This window comes from Microsporum canis, genomic scaffold, assembly GCF_000151145.1.
Source record: "Microsporum canis CBS 113480 supercont1.6 genomic scaffold, whole genome shotgun sequence".
In the NCBI taxonomy this organism is placed as follows: domain Eukaryota; kingdom Fungi; phylum Ascomycota; class Eurotiomycetes; order Onygenales; family Arthrodermataceae; genus Microsporum; species Microsporum canis.
In genome coordinates this window covers 486694-508857 of record NW_003299164.1, presented here as the reverse complement: position 1 = coordinate 508857, position 22164 = coordinate 486694, and the positions used below count along the sequence as shown (strand labels likewise).

The 22164-nt window shown below is 47.8% G+C and overlaps 9 protein-coding genes across 9 annotated transcripts; 2 read left to right on the top strand and 7 right to left on the bottom strand.

Annotated features, from left to right (window-relative positions):
• Nucleotides 1–93: 93 nt before the first annotated feature.
• Nucleotides 94–2686, top strand: MCYG_06330 (PHD finger domain-containing protein; the record flags this gene model as incomplete). Its single annotated transcript, XM_002844320.1, has 6 exons — nucleotides 94–480; nucleotides 570–1249; nucleotides 1472–1659; nucleotides 1738–2295; nucleotides 2361–2421; nucleotides 2650–2686. 6 exons carry the CDS (start codon nucleotides 94–96, stop codon nucleotides 2684–2686), a joined length of 1911 nt encoding a protein of 636 aa, XP_002844366.1.
• Nucleotides 2687–2734: 48 nt separating this feature from the next.
• Nucleotides 2735–3823, bottom strand: MCYG_06329 (conserved hypothetical protein; the record flags this gene model as incomplete). The annotated part of the gene is made up of 3 exons (XM_002844319.1): nucleotides 2735–3418; nucleotides 3479–3574; nucleotides 3656–3823. 3 exons carry the CDS (start codon nucleotides 3821–3823, stop codon nucleotides 2735–2737), a joined length of 948 nt encoding a protein of 315 aa, XP_002844365.1.
• A 388-nt stretch (nucleotides 3824–4211) lies between these two features.
• On the bottom strand, nucleotides 4212–6177 carry MCYG_06328 (RNA polymerase II transcription factor; the record flags this gene model as incomplete). Its single annotated transcript, XM_002844318.1, has 2 exons — nucleotides 4212–5938; nucleotides 6039–6177. 2 exons carry the CDS (start codon nucleotides 6175–6177, stop codon nucleotides 4212–4214), a joined length of 1866 nt encoding a protein of 621 aa, XP_002844364.1.
• A 1676-nt stretch (nucleotides 6178–7853) lies between these two features.
• MCYG_06327 (SpRPA12) lies at nucleotides 7854–8329 on the bottom strand (the record flags this gene model as incomplete). The annotated part of the gene is made up of 3 exons (XM_002844317.1): nucleotides 7854–7872; nucleotides 7941–8175; nucleotides 8236–8329. The coding sequence occupies 3 exons, from the start codon at nucleotides 8327–8329 to the stop codon at nucleotides 7854–7856; spliced, it is 348 nt and encodes a 115-aa protein (XP_002844363.1).
• A 214-nt stretch (nucleotides 8330–8543) lies between these two features.
• On the bottom strand, nucleotides 8544–9865 carry MCYG_06326 (conserved hypothetical protein; the record flags this gene model as incomplete). The annotated part of the gene is made up of 7 exons (XM_002844316.1): nucleotides 8544–8586; nucleotides 8620–8655; nucleotides 8778–8963; nucleotides 9019–9175; nucleotides 9275–9322; nucleotides 9369–9566; nucleotides 9619–9865. 7 exons carry the CDS (start codon nucleotides 9863–9865, stop codon nucleotides 8544–8546), a joined length of 915 nt encoding a protein of 304 aa, XP_002844362.1.
• A 263-nt stretch (nucleotides 9866–10128) lies between these two features.
• On the bottom strand, nucleotides 10129–11771 carry MCYG_06325 (cytochrome P450 3A8; the record flags this gene model as incomplete). Its single annotated transcript, XM_002844315.1, has 2 exons — nucleotides 10129–10265; nucleotides 10328–11771. 2 exons carry the CDS (start codon nucleotides 11769–11771, stop codon nucleotides 10129–10131), a joined length of 1581 nt encoding a protein of 526 aa, XP_002844361.1.
• Nucleotides 11772–12703: 932 nt separating this feature from the next.
• Nucleotides 12704–14756, bottom strand: MCYG_06324 (choline transport protein; the record flags this gene model as incomplete). Its single annotated transcript, XM_002844314.1, has 7 exons — nucleotides 12704–13144; nucleotides 13242–13567; nucleotides 13656–14057; nucleotides 14123–14205; nucleotides 14262–14375; nucleotides 14426–14496; nucleotides 14583–14756. The coding sequence occupies 7 exons, from the start codon at nucleotides 14754–14756 to the stop codon at nucleotides 12704–12706; spliced, it is 1611 nt and encodes a 536-aa protein (XP_002844360.1).
• A 2821-nt stretch (nucleotides 14757–17577) lies between these two features.
• Nucleotides 17578–19380, top strand: MCYG_06323 (conserved hypothetical protein; the record flags this gene model as incomplete). Its single annotated transcript, XM_002844313.1, has 4 exons — nucleotides 17578–17766; nucleotides 18014–18247; nucleotides 18306–18448; nucleotides 18564–19380. The coding sequence occupies 4 exons, from the start codon at nucleotides 17578–17580 to the stop codon at nucleotides 19378–19380; spliced, it is 1383 nt and encodes a 460-aa protein (XP_002844359.1).
• Nucleotides 19381–19891: 511 nt separating this feature from the next.
• MCYG_06322 (leucine Rich Repeat domain-containing protein) lies at nucleotides 19892–21972 on the bottom strand (the record flags this gene model as incomplete). The annotated part of the gene is made up of 2 exons (XM_002844312.1): nucleotides 19892–21672; nucleotides 21744–21972. 2 exons carry the CDS (start codon nucleotides 21970–21972, stop codon nucleotides 19892–19894), a joined length of 2010 nt encoding a protein of 669 aa, XP_002844358.1.
• Between the last annotated feature and the right edge of the window lie 192 nt (nucleotides 21973–22164).

Here is a 22164-nt window from a genome sequence, read left to right as displayed (position 1 = left end):
CTCAGATTCATCTCTGTGCCAGGACAGCTCCTTGGAGCCCACAGACTCCCCCAAGTTCGCCCGTCCGCCGCAAACCCAGCCCTTTCTCTCGCAATGGCGTCCAGCGGCTTTCCCACCGGTGCCAACGCCAGCAGTATGCGTCAATCCGCTCGTCAAACTCGTACGAATCCGTCGAGACAGTCTAAAACCGCTGGCCGGTCGTCTCTTGTCGGCAACCAAGCCAGTGGCCCCTCGAGCCTTGGAGGAGGGCTTGCAGCTGGCTTTTCACACCAAGGGAATCAGATGCCAGCGGGGATCTATCCGGGCATCACTCACTTCAGTGATGCTATAGATGCGCTACCTAGAGAGTTCCGGAGACACAACTCGTTATTGAATGAGGTTGATGGCAAAGCGTGGGCGCTAGAAGAGCAGTTGTCTAAGTTACTTACTTCTGCAACGAAGCTGATCTCCGTAGACTATGACGCTCCCAGGACGAGAACGGTACTGTTTTCACTCTCTCTCATTTTTCTTCAATATCAATTTTTTGTTCTGTGTAGGTGAAGTGGTTTACTGACGGATGAGGATTCAAGGTTGATGTCACGCCGACGAGACAGGTTTTTCAAAATATCCGTTCTACCCTCAGCGACCTTTTAGGGACTATCGATGAAAAGAACCATGTTGCGCGTAATGCGAATGCTACACTTCAGCGGGACGTTGGCCGCCTCGATGCCATTTACCCTTACGTACAGCGAGAAGTGAGTGACGAAGCTCGGCTCGGGAGTTTAACACACTGGGCATATATAAACAAACCTACACCTAAAACAAGTGCTAGTGCTGTCAATGAACGTCCCAGGAGAGACACAGCGGGCGCAAACAGTCATAGAGTCAGTCACGGAGATGCAGATAACGAGCCAAGGAAAGAGCCTGTTCGCCGGCAACGTCGAACCCAAGCAGAAATCGAAGCAGACGAAGCACGAGCAGGCGGACCTGTGCGAAGAGGAAAACCGGGCCCGAAAAGCCGAGTTGCGGAAAATCAGCCGAACGAACAAGCTTTGGCTGCCGGAGCTGGACCTGGGGCTGTGACAGCCGGTGGGTCTAAACGACGAAAGGTAGAGCATACTCAAACTATGACAGCGGCAGCCATGGAACGATCAGCAAGTACTGCAACAAATGCGCCAATTGGCCGGGCAGGATCGAAGGAAAGCCCTGCTCCTGATACGGCGAAAAAGAGGACGAGAGCTCCTAACGCCAATGCAGCTGCAAGGAAAAGGTATGGTTTCTATATTCTTCATTACTCTGTTCCTCCAACATAACGTTATATTTCTGCACCAATATGTCTGGGGAGAAGAGTCAGCCACCTCTACACCAGTCATTGCATCAACTCCTTCCACAATGCAAAAGGGGCTTACTTCCTTTCAGCCGCCAGCACGCAGCACTTGGAAGAGCGGCAGCAGCATCCAGAAGAGCAAACTAACAAATGAACGTTACGCAGAACAAATACAGTATCATCAATAACTGGCTCTCCATCCCTTACCGGCGCAATGAACGCATCTCAGCTCAATCATTCTTCCAACAGTCCGGTGCCAAATTCCTCCCTCCGCTCTCAACCGCGACCACAGAATCAGACTCAGGCTTCTTCTCGCCAAAGACCGTCTTCATCTGCGTCAAACCGCAACCCTAGTATGTTTCCCGGACCCGAGCCCAGGTCCTGCAAAAATACTCCCTTCGATAACTTTGTCTAACTCTGGAATAAAACAGAAAAAGAGCTGCTGGACGCTAGGCCCCCGTCCGCAAAAAGCACTGCCAGCCCCAGGATTGACTCATTGGTAACCAGGTCCAACGGCGACACCATCAGGAACAGCCCAAAGACAGCTGCTCTCGAGCTCAAACATGAAGAAGTCAACTCCATGGGCCCACTGGCAGCCTCTAATCATGTGCACGATGGTAAAGCAGATTACTCGAATCTCCCGGAAATAAACACCGGTGTTTCTACAAAACGGTCATCCAAGAACTCAACACCTGTTTCGTCTACATACACGGAATCACAGCAGAGGTCACGGCCGTCCAGGACTGGCGATGGTCCGAAGCGATCCCACAAGAAAACAGGAAGCATATCAACTGCGCGGCAGATGGCTTTGTCCGCCGCCGCGGACGAGGCTGCTGATGAACCACGGGGCGATGACCCAACGGAACCACGTTATTGTTACTGTAACGAAGTCAGCTTCGGAGAGATGGTGGCATGCGATAATCCCAATTGTCCTCGGGAGTGGTTCCATCTCTCATGCGTCGGTCTAACCAAACCGCCTTCTAAGAGTGGTGTGTATTCCCCTTGTACTCTCTATCTCATTAGAGACATGGCTAACTCCTGCTTATTTCAACAGTGGTCTGGTATTGCAACGAATGCAAGGACGGGGCAAAAAAGGCGAAATCTGGGAATGGGAAGTAAGGGCACTCTGGAGATATCCCTACATTTTTTTTTTGGAATTCTTTGGTTGGCTATTTGTTTTCATTTATGAATATGACTTCAAGGCTAAGGGGCAGTTCTCTTATATCTTTATATCCTGCATTCTAGGCGCATTTACCTTTTTACTGAACATCTAGCGTGATATTCAATTCAATACTAGAACAATATATGTACTCTAGAAGTCATCTTTTTATATTCCATCCTAGTACCCTGAGCTATTACGCTATGTTTTACCATACTTAAGCATGGAGTCATCATAATCGTTCATAATTTTATACAAAATAGTATTATTTAAAATGTTCCCCTAAACCGATCTAATATCTGCCCAGCCAGCGGCCTTCGTTGATCTTCTTCTTGGACTCCTACCCTCCCACCAGCACTACTTGAGCTCCTTCTGCCCCCTTCTGTGTCTGTATTCGCTACAGCTACGGCAGCAGCTCTAGATTCACCCTCCAACCTCCGCCGTAGCCCTTCCAACTGCTCGGGATCTCTGCTCCCCGCCCCTACCAGCCCTGATGAAGAAGCATCCCCACTGCGTGTAGGTACTCCACGCCGTCTCTGCCGTTCGGGTGATCCACCATACAACCGACCCGGTATCCTCCACGATGATATCTTGCTAGGTAACAGCTCAGCACGCCATGCGTAGCCAACCACCCAGCCTATGAAAGCCGGCAATATAGTGTGGGGTAATTGCGACAGTGACAGCTGAAGAGCAAGGAAATAGATTGTTGATTTATCACTAAATGTGATTGACGATCCTAACGACGATGCCGAAGTGGCTGACGAGCTGGTTAATATACGGTATTTGTATGTTGTGGGGATAGTAGCGTGGTACTGCGCGAGGATCGCGAATATGATTGCCGTCGGACCAGCGGGGAGATGGTTCAGCGTATTCAGAGACAGCGGGCGGACCACAAGTGTGAGAACAAGGGGTGGGAGAAGAGTCGTAAATGGAAGAGTGCTAAGAATGAAGCTCTATAACATGATAGAATCAGTACTTCATTACCTAGTTATCGATTCTTCAAGCGTTCTTACCACAAACTTCCTCGATCCCCATAACCGCTCTATCACCCGTAGACTATAGATAACCACTCCTGCCTGCATAACTTCCGTAGAATTGACGTAGCAGAGCTATATATCATAATAATTAGTTCACATATTCCTTTCTAATAGGGCTTCCCGCGGGGGTGGGCGGTGTATAGAGCAGCATACCGGCCAGATTAGAAACCGCCATAGCTGATGGTACTGCCATATATGCGGGTTCACTTGAATATAAAAGAGGTATTTGACGTCTGCTATGCTCGCTACGATCGACGAAGTGATTATAAAGATCAGGGCCAACTTGGTCACCGGCGCATTGGTGAACCCTGAGCTGAGCATCTCGACGCCTTCTTTCTCCCTGCCAAAGTCTTGCCCCGGACTTCCTCTTTTCGCTCGACGGTCCAGTAGCTCAATTGAGTAGCTATATCTCCTTTACCACATTACACTAAGTATGACATGTAACCGGCATGTTGTGATTGTGATGTTTAAAAGCTGTAGAAAGACGTTGAAACTTGCCAGATATAAAATAAGTACAGTGATACGCACGGACCACTCAGATAACCGTTATATAGAAAGACGTAAAAGTCGATGTTGATATTGATCATGATATTATCTAGAGTGAATTGCATCGTAATTCAATGTGAATATAGCCTGACTCCAAACTCCCCGAGTGCCCCTTTCTTTTTAATATCCAACATCCCCGAAGAAACAATGCACCATGCTAAAATCACAACTGTCCCTCTGCTGTCTGCTGAGCAAGGGCTTTCTGGTACTCAGAGGTCGCCTTTGCTAACGCATTAATAGTCGGGCCCATTAGCTGCTTGACGACCTTCTCTCCGCCATCAACATCGGCCAGACGAATCTTCCTGCCTGTCGAAGCCAATACTTCTCTAGCATGCTTCTTGAGCTTTTCAACTTCAACCTGCCGTTCCGCTTCAGCTGCCTTTGCGACCTCGTTAATTCGATCCATCGCTCTACTAAGCGATTCCACCATTGACGCAATCTCAGAAGCTCGATCAGGGTTTCCAGACAAGAATGCTTGCCAGAACTGAGTCAGGAACTCGGTTGTGGTAGCGTGTGTCAGAGTCAGGCGATCAAAGACTGTCTGAGAAAGGCCACAAGTGCTCGACAATGACCCTGGGTCTGCTTGAGCCTTTCGTTGTCCAATAATTCCAAAGATCTGGGATTTCGCGCTTGCTAGGCTGGCCTTTGAGCCGACGGGGTCTCTCTTAGGCTTAGACTGCTCGTCATCACTACTATCCCCTTCTTCTGGTTCGACCAGGCGACTAAGTCTAACTTGCGCTGTATCTATGTAGGTCCGGCTGAACTCTGTCTGTAGCATATTCAGACTAGTTGCTGGGTCTTGTTTGGTGAAAACACGTTCTTGTTGGACCTGACCGGCATTACCTTCAGAAAAGAAGCGGCTCTGATCCCGAATATTCAACATGATCCGCTTCTGCTCTTCTTCCTCACGAAGGTCCCGCAATTGTAATTCATTATACATTTCTGCGTCCGCATTTTCGGCATCGGTCAGGTTTTGGTCGGCTGGAGCCACGTTTCTCATGATCTTTTCACTAAGAGAGTTTAAAGTCCTGATGATAGGGACTTTGTCTACCGGCGTTGGTCTCATGTCAAAATTTGGCCGATTACCTTGCCTTTGGGAGACATTCTCTTCATTTCCTTCTAGGTTGAAAAGGCGGGGCACTTGTTCGGTGTCGCTGGCAGGCCGCCCTGTATGCTCGTCGTATTTCAGATATTTATCGAGTAGGGAATCCGTAGGGTCGGCGTCCGTGATCCGCTCGCCTCTCAATTTCTTGAAAAGACGGCTCTGGAAAAATTGAGACCAGAATATCTCTTCGGCCACCTTGGGAACATTCTCATCGTAAACTTTCTTAACCAAAGGATGCTGGCTGAAAATCAGCTGAATTTGCTCCTTGCTCAGGTTAAGCCTTCGTTTATCTTCCACCCGCGGTTTGACCGTTGACAGAACATTGTACGCCCCCTGTTCCTGAGACTTTTCTATCGCATGAGCGCGTAGTAAATGTATTCGCGAAGACCAAAACTGCGATACAAGCTGCCCATGTGTAACGGAAGCTGGTTTAGTTCGCAGGGACTCCGCAAATACTCGTTTTAGACTCTCATTGGAGTTCAATAGTGACTGCTGCAGGGCCATATCTGCCTTCAGGCGACTATCGTCGTACCATGGCGGTTTTGTAGCTGCGAGTGCTGCCGGAGGCCCATCGCGTGCAGGCGTCTGGGCTGACTTTGTATTCTGGATGATGGTATTAAGTGCTTCCTTGATGGCGTCCGCCTCAGTGCGCGCATTCGAGGGAGAGGTGAAAGTAAAGACGTAGGGAACTGGAGCAGCGCTCTCCTGGCCTTGCCCCTGACTTGGTCCTTGGACAAATATCTTCAGCATTACCTTCGGGTTGTTAACGGGAGTCTGCTGTAAGTCTAATAGAGACAATCTTCCACGTTAGTCCAGTAAAAAACCCACGAAATTGGCTTCCCGTATCTGTTGGTTCATAGCAGCTTGTCGTAACGGGCAACCTACTGGTAACAGATCCTGTTTGCAAGGTTAATGAGCCATCTAACCCGGCCTTGGGGGACCAGGTTATAGACCGGAGGTCACTGGATATCACCAGCGTTCCATCCTTTTTCTTATAAGACGCAGATGCGCTGGGAGGTGCCATGGCTCAAGCTTGCACAGGCGAGTTTGCCAGCTCCCACTATGCTGTACGGGATCGATGAAGTGGCCTGAACCCATCTGGAGGAGAGGGCTACAGGTCAGATAAGTCCAGATAGACAGACAGGCAGGCAATCCTCCTGAAGCGTTGACATTTCTATATCTTTTCTTGATGTTGCTTTTCAGAAGAACCGAAAAGTCCATCACTGCAAGTTTCATATCACGTGATCATGCTGTAAAGGTCTACAAGTTGAATCGATTCAATAATTGAGAAGCAAAAAAAACATACCTGGGGAGGGAGTTCAAACTGCGTCTCCAATGGAGACGATATTGGCTTAATATACTCTGGTATCTACTTGATAAGAAGGCAAGGTGTCATTAATGCTCCAGCGTCCCCATCTTATGGCTCAGTATGATTCCGCCTGCCCGACGGTACAGTAGCAATCTATGGTATAACCGTGAATAGTGATTGTTATTATTCACTTTAATACCTTAATTCACTGGTTGGCAGCGTCTATAATATTCGCTACTGAAGAAGTATATACGATATCTTTTCTTCAAACATCCAGTCATTTGGCCAAAAAGGCGACCAGTTATCTAATTTGACAACATTTAACTAATGAGGTCTGACAGACTGTCGCATATCTTCCCCTACCCAGTTTGGTGTGGCCGTCGAAGGGCCATTGTATAATATACGTGAGTTTTTAGAGTAAACTGTTTTCATGACTGTGGCATCCCAGGCTGAACACAGCTTGGATAGGATAGACACTGATACCTCTCTTGTCTAGCTTGATAACAATATTCAGTTTGAGAGCGATAGTTTCTAAAACGATGCACGACTAGGCGGCGGCATACTTTGACATCGATCAGAGTCCGTCGGTTTGAGACTATTTTATGGATAACCCATCTTGTGGCCTCGTGGATAGATAATTTCTCAGAGTAAATTTATGGGCCTTTCCCAATGTCGACTCGACCAAGATCACATAGTATCCAACCGTTCTTGCAGAGTACTGTGATAGCATAGTACTTGGTAAATAAGGGGAGTTTCATGGAAACACATTTATAGTATTGAAGACGACCCAGGCAGAGCAATGCCAATATTGTGATACTCATAGAACAATTGTGGACTCTGGCATACATATGAACATCGTGGATTCTGAAGAGTGCCGCATCACAACTATGCGATCTAAACTGGAGAAGGCTCGGGATTGGCAGCCATTCTTAGCCAGACAAACTGGCGCAATGCAAGAGTATCAGGCACCTATATTACCAATATTAGCAAACCTAATTCCACACGCGATTCGCATTCCATTACTTACCGCCTCGCATGCGTGGCGTGCCTCAGAGCAACGCAAGCATTTCTTGCCCCTCGCACATCATGGTCATATTCCGCATGTGCAAAAAGCACCGCTTGCATGGCAACTTGCTAAATACCCTTTTTTAGCATACTAAACCCTGGGGATAACTCAGAAACTCCTCGGAAAAGCCCTTAGGAAAACATCATCATATTCCAAACTTCCGGCATAAGGACAGGGGACATCCAGGCAAAATCACGGAAAGGGTTCTAAAACTTTCTAATACTACCTCAAAGGATTAAGACATTCGAACATTAAGCCATTGAAGATATAATATTATGAAATCATATTAGTAGAAGTCAAAATTCTGAGTCGAAACCGCTTCTACTTAATTATTTTGAGTCCACCTGCACAAATCACACCTTAGATTAGCCACAAAAGTCATGCAGTGGATAGGAGTTTCAGCAAAGCTTACTTATGACCGCATTTTGAACAACGATAGAATATTGTGCTTCCTTCATCCGCACTTCTCAGTTGCATCTCCGACCAGGTGACTTCCTTTGCATCGCACTTTTCACAGTCCACCTGGATTGTCCTACTCTCACGCGCTTGGACGGTCGAAACCTGTACCTGGGATCTCTTTGCACGTAGGCTCGAGGGGAAATTGCTGGAAGTAGATATAATATCCTTTGTCTGGGTGAGCAGCCTGTCTTTGATGACATGAATTTAAGCTTAAAATTAACGACCCGCTTAGAGATTGATGAACTTACTCGTGTTCAGCTCTCCACAGACATCGCATTGTATAGTTGTACTCGCCAATTCATCAAGAATCATCCCACAGCTATCACAGAATTGAGGAGCCATGGCAGCGGGGACAGGTGAGAGTGTAGTTTGTCTTGAAAGCCTTTTTTTTTTGGTTTTGTTACTGCTCACTTTGGTTATGCTATTAAATAAGAGGGCGCTTACTAACTAACTAATTCCTAAGTAACTTAGCTAGTTGACGCTTCTTCGCTCTACCGTTTAATTCAAAACGTGGTTATTTATTAAAATTTATTAATTCAAAAGTACGGAGTATCAATCACAATATCAAGCTATCCACTGGGCCGGGCTCTATGAATGACCTATTAGGAGCTGAGTTATTATACCAAACTTACAAAACTGTGATAGTGAAGTAAGGTGTAAATGCCTTTCTCGAAATGTAGAGAGCTTAGGGACTCTGTGGCTACACTTCATAGCTTTGGATCAGCTACATCGACAGAGCACTCTGCTACTCCCCCCGGTAACTTTCGGTCAGCATGAACACGACTCTTACCGCAGTTGTGTAGGTCCTTCATGCAAAACAATATTTGGCCACATTAGGTAGTACCTCTTTTTTGTAGTTTGACAGGCCACACGATGTATCTTTTGGTTCCTAGCGCAGTCAGGGTTCCGGAGATGGGAGAGGTGGCAAAGGGGCAATGAATCAATGTCGGTGCGGAAGGCCTTACCCAACGGTTCACTATAGAACAGTTAATCCGACCCACTATATATTTCAGTCCAGGCTTTTGACTCACAATATATACCGTAAACTAGCGGCACGGGCTTTCAAAAGCACCCGAACGCACTCTTGCTCATCCTGTGCCAGTTTTGCAATCTTTATAATCGCATTGTAAAGGTTTTCCCCATAACCAGAATTATCATTCATGCACAAGAAGCAGCAGCTTCGAAAAACTGAGGGAAAAATCCCGCATGGCCCCAGTCAAGCAGACATATTGAGTTATCTTCCATCAGCTTGATGTTACGGCGGCAGAGGTCAAGGTGACAGAGGACCAAAGGATACGGACGCAGGTCTATCTCTTTGTTGGTGAGTTTTAGTCGCTTGTTGAGCCAGCGATTCATATCATCAGCAGATTGAATATTTCGCCAGTGCCGTTATCTCCCCACAAGTAGCCCTGAAGCGTTCCACCATCAACTCGTCCTGGTACAGTACCTTCTCTTACTGACGCGAGCTCAGAAACGATGGCCGCCAGGCGCTCGGAGATGTCATCAGGCAGCAGGTCTAAATCTTCAAGAGATTTTCCAGGGATATATTCCATAATAGATAGCCTTTCGGCCATGAAGGCTCAGTTTTGTCTTGAAAGTAGCGGTAGACCCTTGGAATCCTGACAACTCGCTGATTGAGATGCTGATAAGCGTAGCGTTGAGTCGCAGCCTCGCCCGGGGAAACCCATATCCGTACTTCACTGCGATCGTGTCCGAGATTCTAACGACGTGATTACTATACGCAGAGTCACTGAGAAGTCCATTCTGTGCTTTTGCCTGCTCGCAGAGGTCCAAGATTGGGGCAGATAGTAAACAAGCCAGTCCATGGCCCAGACATGATAGTATCTTGGTCGTTGGCTTGGAACTTTTTACAAGCATCGTGATTAGTCATATATCACGTGATTGACTCGCAGATCAAGGTCCGTGCGAGCCGAGGCATAAAGACAAACACGTGACATGCTATGCCTCTCCTTTTACGGCGCAGACGAAGCCGCAAGCCACGACGGCTTCAACGACGGGATAGGTTACGGGTATAACTACGCACTCGTGGTCGGCCTGGTTGTAATGGTGTGTCTATTGACTCCGGCTTTACATACATATCCACCAGCTCTCTCACTTCGTTCTCGCGCCATGTTTGTTGCTTAGATGTGCTTAACTCCAATGACCAGCTTCCCTGAAACAGGCTGCGCTATGAATGTCTCTGTTTGTTCCATGTTATCGTTGCCCGCGATAAAGGTAGTATAGTTCGTGTAAAGCGCCGCAATGGCGAGTTTTATATCTAAATAGAGTGTTTCAGGTCAGCCAACGGCCATGGACTTGAAATCGTTAGACCATACATACCCTGAAGTGCAAAGTTGCTTCCTAGGCACATTCTTCCACCGCTACCAAACGCCCAGAAAAGCCTTCTCATCTTCTCGAGTTCCACCTTGCTTGCGTCGACCCATCTTTGGGGCTTCCAGCGCTCCGGTTCTGGGAATATGTCCGGAGTTCGGTGTAAGGTATACGCAGAGGACATCACTCGGGTACCGGCAGGTATCTGGTAGCCCTCAAGCTCTACTGGCCGATCTGCTGGCGCGATTCGAGGCAACGGCAATGGTGCAGCTGGGTATACACGAAGGGTTTCATGGACGATTCCGTTGAGCAACGGGAGATCATCGAGAGCATGGAAAGAAGGGAGCCGGCTGCCCTTTTCATCTCCGCCGCTGGTGGTCTCCGAGGTGCCGCCCCGCCTATAGAATATGGGGGGGGATAAGGTGAGCAGTTCTTCTCGCAGCTTTTTTTGCAGTGAAGGGTTGCGCGACATTTCATAGACGATATAAGTCAGCGTTATCCCGGTCGTTTCGTGGCCGGCAACTATATGATCCATCATTTCCGAGGCGATTCTGAGCCTGGCATCCGCCTTTTCGACATCGTTGTTGGGGTTTATCTGAGAGAGGATCCCGTTTGAGAGTTGACCATATACCACTGGCCTGGTAGAGCCGGGCTTGGGCTCAGCTTCCGCCTTCTCCTTCCCAGATATCTGGCTCGCAACCCTGTCGCACATCTTCAGGCAGAGGCTTTCAACCTCTCCAAACGCTCTCTGCTTTGGAAGCTGGGTCTTGAACACGGAATATAGCTTCAGCCAGCGGTCACGATACTGCGTATCACGGAGAAAGTCGGTACTGGCATCAATTCCGAAGAGGTATGCCGTCATGAAATCCATACCCAAAGCCTGGAAGGGAGGGAAGACGTTCAGCGTCTTGTCCCGGCTAAGGTTCAATCTCTCTTCTTCACTATCCGCAGGGAAAGAGGACGGCAACGCAATCTTCTCGAACATAGGCAAGTATCTCTCCCAGATTAGCTGTTCGGAGGCCACTCTCAGGTCCTCGGAGGCCAAGATGAAAGACTTCGAATAGACACGGGACACCATCCTCTTCTGCTCCGAGTGAGCCTTGAAGGACAGCATGCTGGCCAGGTTAGGGTAGCGTTCATAATTCATGAACAGGTCCTCATAATAGTTGTCTTTGGGGAATCCGCCAAGGTAGATGGCTTTGAGGCCGTTGGCTGAGTTGACGCTGACTTCATTCGGGGCCAGCTGCACGATCGGCCCCAGTTTCTTGTGAAGGGCATAGATGGTCGATACCTCGCGGCAGCGGTAGTTGCGTATCCACCAGAGCCATGTGGGAAGAAATGCGGATGTAAAGTGTGCCTTGGGGATCCGGGCGAGTGGCGAGAAGTATAAGGGGTAGATGATATATCGATAGGCGCACAAGGCGAGGACAGGGAGGACGAGTAGGAAAATCATAGCTTCCACTCTTCTTTTTTCTTTCTTTTATTCTGGGCTTGCTTCGATGATGAATGAGGCTGACTTGAGGAATCTCGTTCAAGAAGGGCTATGGCATGCCAGGAAGAAGTTCAAGTCATATATAGGGGCGCTCCCATCTTACCGGTCACAACTGTCGTTTAGTTAACCCCACGACGAACGAATGGTAAACTGGCCCTGTTGGTAAAAGTATAAAAACAAGATACACACTATTCCTTCTTATAGGAAAGCCATCCAGACCGGAGATGTGTATATATTAGTTATCGGAGCCCATACTGTGGAGGGAGACGCCGTTGATTCGGGGTTTACTACATCCCGCCCTGCCCTCGCATAATAGTTTTATATACATCCACTCCTCACACATGGATAACTAATTGCGCCAAACATCTTCCATCCGGTTGCACAAAACCGGCCATGCTCCATAAACGTGATGCCCAAATCTTGGTCCATGGCAGCTCATGTGGGAATTGTTATCGTGGTAGCTCCGCCATCATGCAGATTCTGCGGAACTACTTTCCCCCTTGATCGAAAGCTCCAGGCAAATCCCAACCCACGCTGGGGTTTTATCATTGCTGCAGCAAGTACGGAGTAGCATAACAGACATCCCGTATTATTTTAGCTGCAAACTATAATAACTGGGGCCTTTTTTTTGATTTTTCAGCTAAATTAATTGGACAAGGTCAACAACGGGCGAGTTATATAGTTCCCGCTCGACCCAAGACCAAGCGCACGTTTTATACAAGTACAGTAAAAGACAGAAAGAGGAAAGAATAAAGTCGACATTGCAAGCCACCTTCGCCGTCCCAAGTCGCCGATTGCCGGGATACCATGTATGAATAATAAAATATGTGAGAGAATGTAAAAAAACAAGAAAAAAAAGGACAAGAGGTAAGTGCGGCTAGCATCGTGAAACCTCAGGGCTTGAATGGTCTCCTTATAAGGGAGTTTGGAGGCACATATGTCTTCCTGCCATAGATGAAATAATAGATAGTCGCAAACAAGATCACCGAGACGTAGATGAGCGAGCTCCAGTTCATGGTTGTAACCTCCACTTGCTTAGTCAACGGGAAGAAAGAGAATACAAACAACGGGAGGAGAAACAACATTGCCACGGCATTGATGAATCCTCCCCATCTGCCAAGAGACCAGCGTCGGGAAGGGAGTGGTTCACCGCGTATGCGCTTGAGAAGCACGCAGCCAATGGAAATCAGGTACGCACTCATCAATGAGGCTACCGTGAGAGAGGTGATGGCATTCAGAGCGGTAGTTGAGCCAACATTGATGAGCGAGAGCAGGATAGTCACGATGAGGGAGACTATCACGGAGTGTAGAGGAATGTTCCATGATGGGTTGACCTGGTATTGATTGCTACACATTAGCAGGGAATAATTAAATAGAATCATGCAATCATGCGGCATTAGTGGGTAAGGAGAAAATAGTTTTCTAACTTACGTGGGAGAGAAAGTCAGCAAACGGGACTCCTCTATCCCTGGCAAACGACCAAGTCTGTCTGGATGCAGTTGCCACTTCGGTGATAGTGCTTGCAACGAGTGTAATCACGACGATCGACGTCATGGCATTGGTGGCTGCATGGCTCTGGGTGGCATTGAAGAAGATTTGAATAAACGGGAATCCGGTGGGACTGGCAAGGACAGCTTGAATATCCCCCACAGTAAAGCATATAGTGAGAATGACAGCCAGGCCTAGAACAAAGTTGACACCCACTGCACTCATCATGGCCTGGGGCAGCGTCTTTGAAGCATCTTTGATTTCTTCGGCTAAATGCGTGAAGAAAAGGCACGTTTTAGCACTTTGTTCTGGGAATAAGGGAAATATTGCAGGGTTTCTTGCATGAAGAATACATACCCATGTGGACTGCACAGTCGTAGCCTATCATCGATGCAATGGCTGGAGGGAGCCCAACCATGACTGCAACCCCTGCGGTGCTCCATCCCCCGCCGTTATTAAATTCAGTGAAGACGGTCTCGGCACTGCTGCGGGGAGAAAGCACCACAAGTGGCACGATAACTGCAATTATTCCAATGACGTGAAGGAGAAGAAGTAAAGCCTCGACCAGGGGAAGCTTTTTTGCGAGGAAAGTGTTGAATATGATGGAAAAAGCCGAGATAGCAATAACTAGCATGGTGCCATGCCAGCGTTGGGGGTTGTACTCCGGAAGGTTTAATATCAGGAGACCCTGGATGATGGTTCCGGCTAAGAATGCGATTGTAACGATGGCGCATTGCCATCCAGTCGAGCAGAGCCAGCCTAAGTAGAGCCTTAGTATATAGACCTAAAGGTGAAGACAGCTGTGACTAAGATGAAGCTCTTACCAGTGAGGTAGCTAAGGTATTTTTGGCAGCTCGGTGGGGCGAACTCGGAAACCCAGTGATACTGGCCTCCGGCTGTCGGGGACCTGTTTGTAATGAGTATATACTGCAGGAATGAAGATGGATGGGGGGATAGGCTCACATGGAAGCGATCTCTGCAAGACTTGCAAATACTAGAGTGAATCCGCATGAGACAGCAAGAAATCCCCAGATGAGGCCGGCAGTTCCTCCATCGAGCAAGGCAAATCCGAGAAGACTGCCCTTCGTCAGTTATCCATCCAGAGCCAGTGAAAGCGAGAATAGTACCTCAACACCACCTCCCAGGTAGCAATCAGTGTGCATGCGAATCCGAGAATAGAGACAAAGCGGAAATTTCTCTATACACAGTATTCAAAATGCCATGTTAAATCATCATTCCAAGAGTAAATAATTGATCAACTATGAAGAAGATGTGCAGACATACGCGCAAGACCTGTGTCTTCCCCAGCTGGCACATATCATCTCGATCTCGAGAAGTCCCGAGATATTTCGCCGGGACATGCTGATGCTGTTCATCATACTCGAAGCCTTCTTCAGGATGTCCGACGGTGTCTTCGGCAGTCTTCAACCGCCTTGTAGAAGTGCTGTCGGAAGACATCTTTGCAGGTGTCGAATCGGAATGCCCAAATACAAAGATATCTCTAGTATTCACAGTTTCTGTGTCAAAGAAAGAGAGTAGAATAGAGTTTCAACCGTTGGATCCCACCAAGATTTGGGATGGACAAGGAACCAGGGGTAGAAAAAAAAGGGTGGAATGGAGGTGATTGGGAAATTGCAGGCTGTGTTGGAAAGGATGAAATCACAATGGATGGAAGAAAGGGCGAAAATCGGAAATTTTGAACAACGTGGAAAACCTGCAACATTGACAGGAAAAAGGAAGAAAAAACCTGTCTAATATTAACATCCCCCCGTAAGTTCAATAATGGCACACAGGCACCACGGGCGAAGTGACCTCTCTTAAAAGAAATATTATGAAGTATAACTTTTGCGAGTAGAATGCTAATATCATGGTCTGGAATAGATATCCAAGACTAAACAAGGGATGGGGAATGGAAAAAAAAGGAAAGACGAGGTATTGCGACAATGCTAGTATCCCTTGAACGGTCCCAGCCCATGCAAGTGGGAGAATAAACTCCTCCTGCAGGCCAGGGGGCCTGTGGAAACCCCAAGGTGGAGGTATCGAGTATACGTACCCGCGGAAAAAGCCAAGTTTACGCTTCTTCAGGGCCCAGGCAGCCCAGGCAGAGCTGTGCTCAGCCTGTGCAAGTCCCCTCTCTGAATTATTGGCCACTGGCGTGGACCAAAATAGCATACTGTTCATACAGCTAGTTATCGATAGCGTTGGCGAGCGGTATCAGAGCTCTCAACTTGGAGGCTTTGCAACATGGCGTCCGTCCACAGATGCACTGACCAAACAAGAGCCAGACCCAAGGAAAAGAAAAAGGGTTTTTGAGTGCTCCTTAGGCTTGAACTTTGCAGAGGAATTCGAGTGAGGCATCGTGACCAACGGGGAGCCGGGCCAAGAGTCGATCAGATCTGATCAGTCCTCTATACAGACTTAGTTGACCGCCACGGAAGCCTAAACCCTCACTAAAATGGCCACCTAGGGTCCCTGTCGGTGGGCCGTCACACACCATGGCGTTGGGAGCCCCGTCCCGAGCGACGCATAACGGATGTCTGCACCCGCGCACCTTGCCTCCTCTGGGTCCCCCTCTCTCACGAGTGGTCCTGTGGGACAAAGAATCCTGTTATCAGTGGATGTGATACTCTGTACAACTGGGATCGGGTTGAATCCCAGACCTTATCGAGAAACGCTCATATAGCGTGCGATATTAAAAAATCTTGGTTCTAGTAAGTAGTAAAATGTCGTCGTCGTCGTCGGATGAAAAGTTGTCGACGTTGTTTTATTATGTCATCACGTCAGCTTCACTTCGTCAAAACTTCCATCGCCATTTCTACCTAGAAAATAATGACAGCCGCTGTCGAGTTCGACTTATTGAAAAGTTAGCGAGTTCAGAAAATGGTTCCTCATTCAAGTGTCTTTCTCACGAGGAGGCCAATTCTAAAAAAAATCCAGGAATTACTGCCACATACTGAAACTATGGAAAACGTCTGGATTCGCTTAGAGTCCAACAAGATAGATCTGAATCTGAGGCTCCATCAACTCTTGCGATTCCAAGGACCACTTGTATTCGTGTACCTTGATGCTCACTTCAAACCTTGTTTAAATTGCACTACTTGAACCAAAAATAATTACTATTAGGATGAAAGATGTGAGTTGTTCAAGCTACCTTTATCCCTATCGATAATACTAAGAGAAAAAAGCCTTAGGAGAAAGAGTAAATCAGGAGCATTATACCGGATCGGGGAATTTGATGTGGCTCAGGGAGAGAGACGAAGATCCAACGAATGGGACGCTGGTTACACTGCAGCCAGAGCAAAAAGAAAACCTCACGATCAGGTGAGCCTTGGGCGAGAATGGAACCCATCAGAATTGCTCATACGCGGCCGTCCTCCTGTCGTCCAACTGCCGTTTAATTCTCTTGCTTTCCAACCCCCCCCCTTTCACCCCCGTTGCTTTTTCAATCTGCTGCACGAATATGCTGCTCGATGCTTAATGCAGAAGCTGATATGTAGCTAGGCGAGCCACAAGGTCGGTAGTTGGCTTTAGGTTAAGGGGCCCGATAAAACTACCAGGATATCTGCTGAGTCATCAAACCTAAGCTCTGTCCAGAGGGCCCACCTCCCGCCATTGCCGCCAAGAGATCCATATTGACCGCAACAGTTTAGCGCCCTATAGAGCACAGTTTAATATCTCCTTCATAGTCTTGTTTTTCCCGCTCTTCAAGCTAGAGATACCATTTGCCCCTAAAATATATCATACATACCTCTCCAAAAAGAAAAAAATAAAGCACGGAGAAAAAAACAAAAATAGAACTCTCCAAAGGCCAGGATCTGCCTCGGCTTGCACGCCTCCCGTTAACTGGCTATCTTCACCAGCCCGGAAGTCGATCCGACTTTACGGTTTTCGCCTTTTCTTTTCATTGCTTTGTGCAACTCTTACCTGAAGCATGATGACCACACCCAAGATCTATGGGGTGCATGTGTCGCATGAGCTGGTATACATATATACGGATCATGGAGCCTAACTCTTACTTTTTCCCCTTTTTTTTCCCTTTCGATTTTCAGATTCAGATCTATACCAGGGAGGCACAGTCAGAGGAGACATTGCTCTTGAAGATCACATTATCCTCGCTTCCTTCACATTTCCTCAGGATGGATAGACTGTCCTGACTTCTCTCTGACCTTGCTTGGAGGGAATGCGTGCTCCTTTATAGCGTTGAATAAGCGACTTGCCTGTTCAGATATCGTTTACGAGCTCTCCTGGTCGCGGGTGATCCACTATCACAGCGACTACCATGCCTCTCCTACCCGACCAATCCCCACCTCTGCTACCGCTCGACGCAACCCATCGAGGGTCCCTGGTTGTTATCGCCGGTGCGATCGCAGGTGCTGTCACCTTGACCGGCTTAACTATCAGACTATATATTCACCTCGCAATCAACCCACATTATGGACGAGATGACTTTTTCCTTCTAGGCTCAGCAGTGTGTATTATCCTCTCTGGAAGCTGATATTCTGAACCATTACTTACCTAGCAAATGTCTAGTTTGTCGCTTTCTGCCAATCAATATTAATATTTGTCTCCGTATCCAAGGGGTTTGGCACTTCTGCTGACCTCATAGATCACGACAACTTGATAATATTGCGACGGGTAAGGAATTATTTGTTCTCCTGCTGATAGCATAGAGATATATACCCCCTGCAATTATTCTGGCTAACCGCTTTTACCAGGCCTTCTTCTCCAGCGAGATCCTATATCTGACTACCCTCTATCTCTCGAAATGCTGTGTAATATGCATCTTCCTCAAACTGACACCTAAAAAAACACACAACCGTGCTACACTAGCGACACTCGGTTTCTGCACACTATGGGCCATCGGCGCGATCGTGGCAGTCGGTATCAGGAGTGGGATCCTAGACACGAAAACCGTAAAGGCTTTTAGCATCTCCTACTGCAAACTCAAGGTATGCAAATCGCTTGTTAGCATCTAGATACATCAAACTAATGTATGTCAACCCTTAGCTTGTCAAATGGCAAGTCATCGTCTCGTTTGACGTTTTATCCGAAATCATCATATTTCTCCTTGCCGTACACCTCATCCGGGGGCTTCAAATGCGACTTGGAACAAAAGTCGTAGTGTTGAGCGCCTTTGCTGCCCGGTTACCGTGAGTTTTTATCCTTACCACAACCACATGCTCTTCAAAAAAAACCGATATTAACGTACGTCCACAGAATAATCGCTCTCTCCATAATAAGGCTTCACTTTCTCAACATATGCAGCGACCATACAAACCTCACCCTGGACCTAATCGACTCATCAGTCTGGACCCAAATCAATCTCAACTACAATGTGATCGCCTGCACAATCTTCGCACTTAAACCATTCACAGCAGCAGTGAGCACAAACTACGGCACAGCAGGCGATCAATCACTACAAAGCACAAAGAACAACAGTAACGGAAGTACCGTTGACAACGGATACTCACGCGATCTAGAAAGCGGCACACACACATCCAGATCGAAGGAGCACAGTTTTCTCTCCAGGCCGTACAGCAATGGCAACGGACAGGGACAAAAAAAGCAGCGACCTCGAAGAAAGAGTCAACTTTCTACATCCTTGTCTCGATCGATAGCGAGTAAATCTGAAAATAAATCTATGACCTCGACCTCCTTTACACGTTTTTCACTTTTCTCACCAGCTTCTCCAACACCACAACATCAACGTCTGCAATCATCGGACGAAAATCACGAGATGGGGTCTATACACTCGCCTACGCATGCGCCTGCAAATTCACATACACACAAACATATTCGCACCGCTAGCCGCGGGGTACGAGTGTCGTTTTTAAACAGGGGGGAAAGAAAGGGTACTGGATCCATTGATTCTCACGGGACCGTGCCTAGTGTGGGGCCTGGGCCCGTTGCGTCCGATGCGATTATTGAGACTCCTGCTGCGGCTGCGAGGACGATCACTACCGCCATTACTGCTGGAGGGGGGAGTGGGACAGAAGCGAATCCCGAAGCGGATTGGAACGATGATAAAACGAAGTTAGTTATCAAGAAGAATGTAGAGTATACTGTTCAGTATGGGGACTGATCAAGTATATATGTACATTTTCTTGATTGTGAAAATATTAGTGTGCATACGAAATGATAGAAATGGTATATATTTAACACACTGCTTTAATTCGACTGTGAAGGAGAAAGAGAGCCTGATAAAAGATATCAAATAAAAAGTAATACAAGACTGGTAATGGAAGAGAAGCAAAAGACAAATGAGTAGAGATACACGGAAATAACGAGAAAGGATATCAAGAACGTGAACCCACAATGCCTATAACACGCCATCATACATATCTGTAGGAAGAGTGACTAATAGGGAACAGGGAAGGGGATGCTCAAGAGAAAACATACATAAAATAGAGAGAAGCAAATCCATTTAACTGACCAACTCCATTTCGCTTGCTCCTGGAACCAGAAACCCGGACTCTTTCAATTATTATATTTTTCCATCTTATGTTGTTTATTGCTTTTTTTTGACGGTCATGGTTTATTGTGTTAAAAGGGGCAGTAGGCTAGTGGATGATAATGTGTTTTAAGGATGGCCATCACTTCTTGAACATATAATGTCCATAGATGCCACCGACATCACCCACAGAGACAGGAATCTTCCTGGTCCCCCACCAATGTGCTCCCATCTTCCAGCTTCTCTGACCATCATCAATAGGCATAGCAGGATCACCGCTTGGTTCACGAACATACCAGCCTCTCCTGCCCAGTTCACGAACCACCCATCCGCTACGGTTGTTGCTAGACTTGCTACGCGTGCGCAGCGGAGCGATGATTCGTTCACTCAGCTCGATAACTAGCAGTGGATAACTTTGAGGAGTGACCAGCAGACATGATTTGGAGTTGAAAAGGGCAGCCTGTGTCAGATAAGGGTTACGAGTCAGGTCGAGGTAGCGAAGGTGAGAAGGCTGCCAGGGGGTCGGGGTGGATGAGTCGGTGGAGGAATCTGGTGGAGGGGCAAAGAAGGAGTTTATGTCATCTAGAGTGAGGTCTGCAGAGGATAAGCCGAGTTCTTCGACGTGCTTGGAGAGCCTGAGAAGGTCAGGCATGTGGGCAGAAGAGATACGGGCACCCCCTAGGTTTAGAGAGCGGAGGGTGGAGGTGAGGTGTGGTAGGAGGTTTGGTACATCAGCCTCCTCAAGGATACGGTGTCGTGAAGCGTCTACCATGATGTTAAGGTAGACTAGCGAGGATGTTACTGCTGGATGAGTGGTGAGGAACCTGACGACCTCTGGGCCGGTAAGTTTGGTGCACCTTGAGATGTTGAGGTGAGTGATTCGAGCGGTGTATGGGATCAAGAAGAGGGTGCTGTTGCTTATCTGCGTATGGGCAACATCGAGATGGGTGAGGTTGGTGAGTCGTGGTAGAAGAGATTGGAAGGCCTCGTCAGGCAGACCAGTACACTCATGGAGAGATAGGCGACGAAGGTTAGGAAGGACACTGGGGAAGTTGGGCTCCTGAGTGACAGCGCTGAGGAAACCAGAGGAGAATTTTGCAGACGAGCAGCCGCAGAAGTCGATTGCCCGGAGAAGAGTCTTGGTGATAAAGATCTTGCGAACAACATCTCCGTCTACGTCGTCCTCAACGTGTTCCTGGAGAAGCAACTCCTTGAGATTTGGCAGCAGATCTAGACACTGCAGCAGAGTCTTGGAAGTGAGGTTTTGGATCTCAACGTTCATTTGCTGAGTGCGTCCGAGGCCGACGGAAGTGAAATGTGAGAAGTCCAGCCGTCGAACAATTGTGCCTAGAGAGGGATACTGGCGAATATGGTTGAGAGCCTTGGAGAAGATGATGGAGTGGGGAAAGGTGATGTGCCTGTAGAGCACTCCCAAGGTGGCAGAGTGCAGAGTGCGGCAGGTCAGCAGACATGATATCAAGTCTACATTGCGAGGAGTGTATCCGTTTGGTGGGATATCCAGAGCCAGATACGATATGATCTCATCCAGTATCTCTACCGGCAGCCTCTCAAGACAGGCTCGCTTGATCTCTCTGAGAGGTGGGCGTAGCTCCTTTTGTTGCTGCTGCTGATGATGCTGCTGCTGCTCCCGTACCTTTGGCGGTGCCAGATCTGGGATTTCCTCTTCCCATGCCCATCCTCTTGCCTGAGCTCCTCCAAGGAGCCGTAAGTCACTGTAGCTTCTGCTCTGCTTCCTCCCCCCAAGACGAATCTGTTTCCATCCTCGAAAGGTGCCACATGGGCAGCAGAAGTCGGGAATCTGAGCCTTGGGCTCCTGGACCTGGACGGCCGAACAGTTTGCGGTGTGTGCCTTATCACCAGAAGAATTGTTTTCCTTAGTGTCAAGAAAGGACTGGGCGATTCCTGCATATTATCATAATCGAATTAGGGCCAAGTATAACATATTGGTATAAGATATATAAGGGAAGATGTACCGGTATTGTCTTCCTCGATGGAGCCAAAGGAGGCGCCTCCGATGCTGCTGGAGCGAGAATGGGAGTGAGCCTGGGAGCTGAAGGAGTCCTGCCTCTTGTGAGCAGCTATCTTGAGATCTTCCAGGTCGTCGGCATCGGGGAGGTCAATGTCATTACTCTGGTCGGGGGCAGAGACGGGCAAGGGAGGAGTATGAGGGCAAGGAGATCGAGCGAGGTCAGAGGGAGTCATGCTATGTACGGGGAGTATACTGATAGAATAACTATTGTTTTGGCCCGGTTCTATAACTTGAGATGATAATGATTAGTACCGCTTCTTTTTCTCTTTTTCTTTTTTCTTTCTTTTCTTTCGGTGGATAGATGGGCTTGTTGTGGCGGTTGTTGTTGTTGGCTTTGGCTTGTAGAATTTTTGGCTGTAGAAGGC